Raw genomic sequence first — 3,565 nt, forward strand, 5'->3', positions numbered from 1 at the left:
GTAGGTTAGAGCATAGGGGGTCATGCCAGTTGCTTCTCTTTTTGAAGTTCTGTATGCCCACAGAGTGTCTGACAACTTTTCATGCCATTGCTTTGGATTCTTCTCCAGCATCTTTCTGATGATATTGATAATCACCTTGTTACTTGATTCTGCCTGTCCATTGGCTTGAGCATAATAAGGGGTAGATTGAAGCAGTTTGAATTTGAATGTTTCTGCCATATCTAGCATATCCCTAGATATGAAAGAAGAACCCCTATCAGTTGGGATTGATTCTGGAATGCCGAATCTTTGTATGATCTGTTCTTCTATAAAGGTGATGATCTCTTGAGAAGTTGTGGTTTTGATTGGCTTGGCCTCCACCCATTTGGTGAAATAATCTGTAGCAACAATGATAAAACAATGCTGCTGGCTGCTGGCTGGATAGATTTTGCCAATGAGATCCATCGCCCATCCCCTAAAAGGCCATGGTTTTACCACTGGATTCATGGGAACAGAGGGGGCCTGCTGGATTGGGCCGTGCCTTTGACAAGCTTCACATCCCTTAGAATAATTGATGCAATCCTTCAACATGGTTGGCCAGAAGTAGCCATACCTTCTAATTAACCAGCACATCTTTCTTCCCCCTTGGTGAGCCCCATAGATCCCCTCATGGGTTTCTCCCATGACTTTCATATATTCTGTCTTTCCAAGGCACCTTAATAGCACCTCATCCTTACTTTTTCGGACCAAATCTTCATTCCACATGAGGTAGTTTGTAGCCATGATTCTCACTCTTCTCTCAGAGGGCAGAGTGGGATACTGCAAGTAAGTCATGATAGGCTCTCTCCAATCGTCTTTAGTGATTAAGGCAGAATTGACTTCTATCTCCATTCCTCTAGTCAAAACCGACGGTAGACTTTTTCTTCCTATCTTGATGATCCTCTGGACGCAGTCTTCGGGCATTTGTATGCCTGATGCCACCTGAGCCAGTTCATTGGCTGCAAAGTTCTCTTCCCTTGGGATGTGTTCCCAAGTAGCTTCTCTGAATTCTGTCAACAGATTTCTAGCTGCTACTAGATATACAGCCAGGGAAGGATTCAAACACTTGTATTCTCCAGCAATTTGTTTTAAGACAAGCATTGAATCTCCCAAGATTTCCACGGATTGGACTCCTAACTCTACCAACATTTCAAGCCCTATGATCAAAGCTTCATACTCGGCCCTGTTGTTCGTGCACTGGAAATCTAACTGGAAGGAATAGCAATGTCTGATCCCCAATGGTTCCTCTAGAACAACCCCAGCTCCTGAAGCCTTATCTGTCTTTGATCCATCAAAATATAGTTTCCAAGGCATAAGATGAATCGAATAGATTGGATTGTTAAGGCAAACATGAGCCCTGGTTAGCAGATTTGCATTTGCTATGTCCAAAGAGTCCATGTTTTCAATTTCCTCTCCTGGGTGATCTGCTAGGAAGTCTGCCACAGCTTGCCCCTTGACAGCTTTCTGGGGGACATACCTAAGGGTGAATTCTGTCAAAGCCAAAGTCCATTTCCCAATTCTGCCTCTCAGCATTGGTCTTGTCAACATATACTTGATCAAGTCTGTCTTGGCGATGATATAGATAGTGTGTGGCAGCATATAATGTCTGAGTTTTACAGCAGTAAAATACAAGGCCAGACAAAGCCTTTCTATTGCGGAATACCTTCTCTCCACTTCTGTCAGTGTTCTGCTTAGATAGTAAACTGCCTGCTCCTTTCCTTCCTTGTTGTCCTGGACTAGCAGACTTCCAATGGACACTTCTGATGCAGATACATAGAGTTTGAGTGGTCTGCCTCTCTTTAGTGGGGACAGAACTGGTGGATTTGAGAGGTAATCTTTTATCTCTTGGAATGCCCGTTGGTGCTGTTCTTCCCATTTGAATGTTTGTTCCTGTTTTAGTCTTAACAGGGAAGAAAAAGGCTGAATCTTTCCTGCGGAATTAGATATGAATCTCCTTAGAAAATTGATTTTTCCTAGGAGACTCTGAAGTTCCTTTTTGTTCCGAGGTGGTAGGGCTTCCATGATGGACTTTGCTTTATTCTTGTCAACTTCTATGCGTCTGTGGTGAACCAAGAATCCTAAGAAATTTCCTGCCTGGACTCCAAAAACACATTTTTTGGGGTTCATTTTTAGCTTGTGCTGCCTCATTCTTAGGAATGCCTTCCTTAGACTTGATATGTGGTCTCCTTCCTCAGGAGACTTAATCACCACATCATCTATGTATACTTCTAAAGAATGTCCTATCATATCATGAAAAATGGAATTCATTGCCCTTTGATAGGTAGCACCCGCGTTTCTTAAACCGAAAGGCATTACAATATATTCGAAAGCACCTATATGCCCTGGACACATGAAGGCTGTCTTGTGGATGTCTTGTTCTGCCATCATGATCTGGTTATAACCTGCATTACCATCCATGAAAGATAGCATCTGGTTATGAGCAGCTCCGTCTATTAGCATGTCTGCCATTGGCATAGGATATTCGTCTTTGGGAGATGCTTCATTCAAATTCCTGTAATCCACACATATTCTAACTCCCCCTGTTTTTCTTTTGAGGACAGGTACAATATTTGCTAGCCAATCGACATATATGGCTGGTCTGATGAATCCTGCCTTGAGCAGCCTTTCTATCTCTTCCTTGACCTTCAGTTCTGTGTCCATGGACATTCTTCTCCTAGCCTGTTTAACTGGAAGGTAGCCATCTTTGATTGGCAGTTTGTGTTCTACTAGCTGTCTGTCCAGTCCTGGCATCTCGTGATAGTGCCAAGCAAAACAATCTCTGAACTCCTGCAAAAGTGCCATGAGTTCAGACTTGAGTGGTTCTTCTAAAAGTGTGCTGATGAAAGTAGGTCTTGGATCTTCTTCTGTGCCTAAGTTTATTTCTTGTAGAGGATCCTCCACTTCTGGCAGGGAGTCATCCAATGCTGCCGGTGCAAAATCTAATACTTCCTCCTGTAAAACTTCCTCTTCTTGCTTCTTCGTACTTTCGTGCGTGAATTCTGCCATATTGGCGGCCGGATTCTGTATAAAAAACTTCCTTTCTTCCCAGTATATCAACAATCTTTTTGTGATGGATTGGATTGTTGTAGCTCGATCCTTGTTCTGTTGATTGGGACTAATCATCAGAGTTCTTAGCGTAGAAAGGTCTATTCCAGTCCTCCAGAGAATTGGCTAGACCTTCTTCAATGAGCCTTTGGGCCGTGACACCATGGGGGCGGCCGTTCTGGGTGACTCCAAAGAAAGTAAAAGGACCGAGGTCGTCATGATAATACCTTGCTTCAAGACACATGGCAGAGGGTAGGAATGGCCGTGGATCGGCCTCTACAATCTCCATTTGGCCTTCATCATTCCATAGTGCTAGCTGCTGGTGGAGGGTGGAAGGAACACAAAAGCTCTGGTGGATCCAATCCCTGCCAAGTAGTGCATTGTAAGTGGTGGAAGTGGTATCTATCACAAAGAATGCTATTTTCAATTCCTTGCTTCCAACTATAACGTCCACGTCTAAGATGCCATGGATTTTTGTAATGCCCCCAGCAAAGTTGGTGAC

General features: G+C 43.6%; 1 protein-coding gene across 1 annotated transcript; it reads right to left on the reverse strand.

Moving 5' to 3' along the window:
• Positions 1–26: 26 nt before the first annotated feature.
• LOC117613685 lies at positions 27–3,024 on the reverse strand (the record flags this gene model as incomplete). The annotated part of the gene is made up of 1 exon (XM_034342267.1): positions 27–3,024. A coding segment is annotated over exon 1 (2,998 nt), but the record flags the coding sequence as incomplete, so codon positions are not given.
• Between the last annotated feature and the right edge of the window lie 541 nt (positions 3,025–3,565).

The sequence above is a fragment of the Prunus dulcis genome, unplaced genomic scaffold (genome assembly GCF_902201215.1).
Source record: "Prunus dulcis unplaced genomic scaffold, ALMONDv2, whole genome shotgun sequence".
NCBI classification, from domain to species: Eukaryota; Viridiplantae; Streptophyta; class Magnoliopsida; order Rosales; family Rosaceae; genus Prunus; species Prunus dulcis.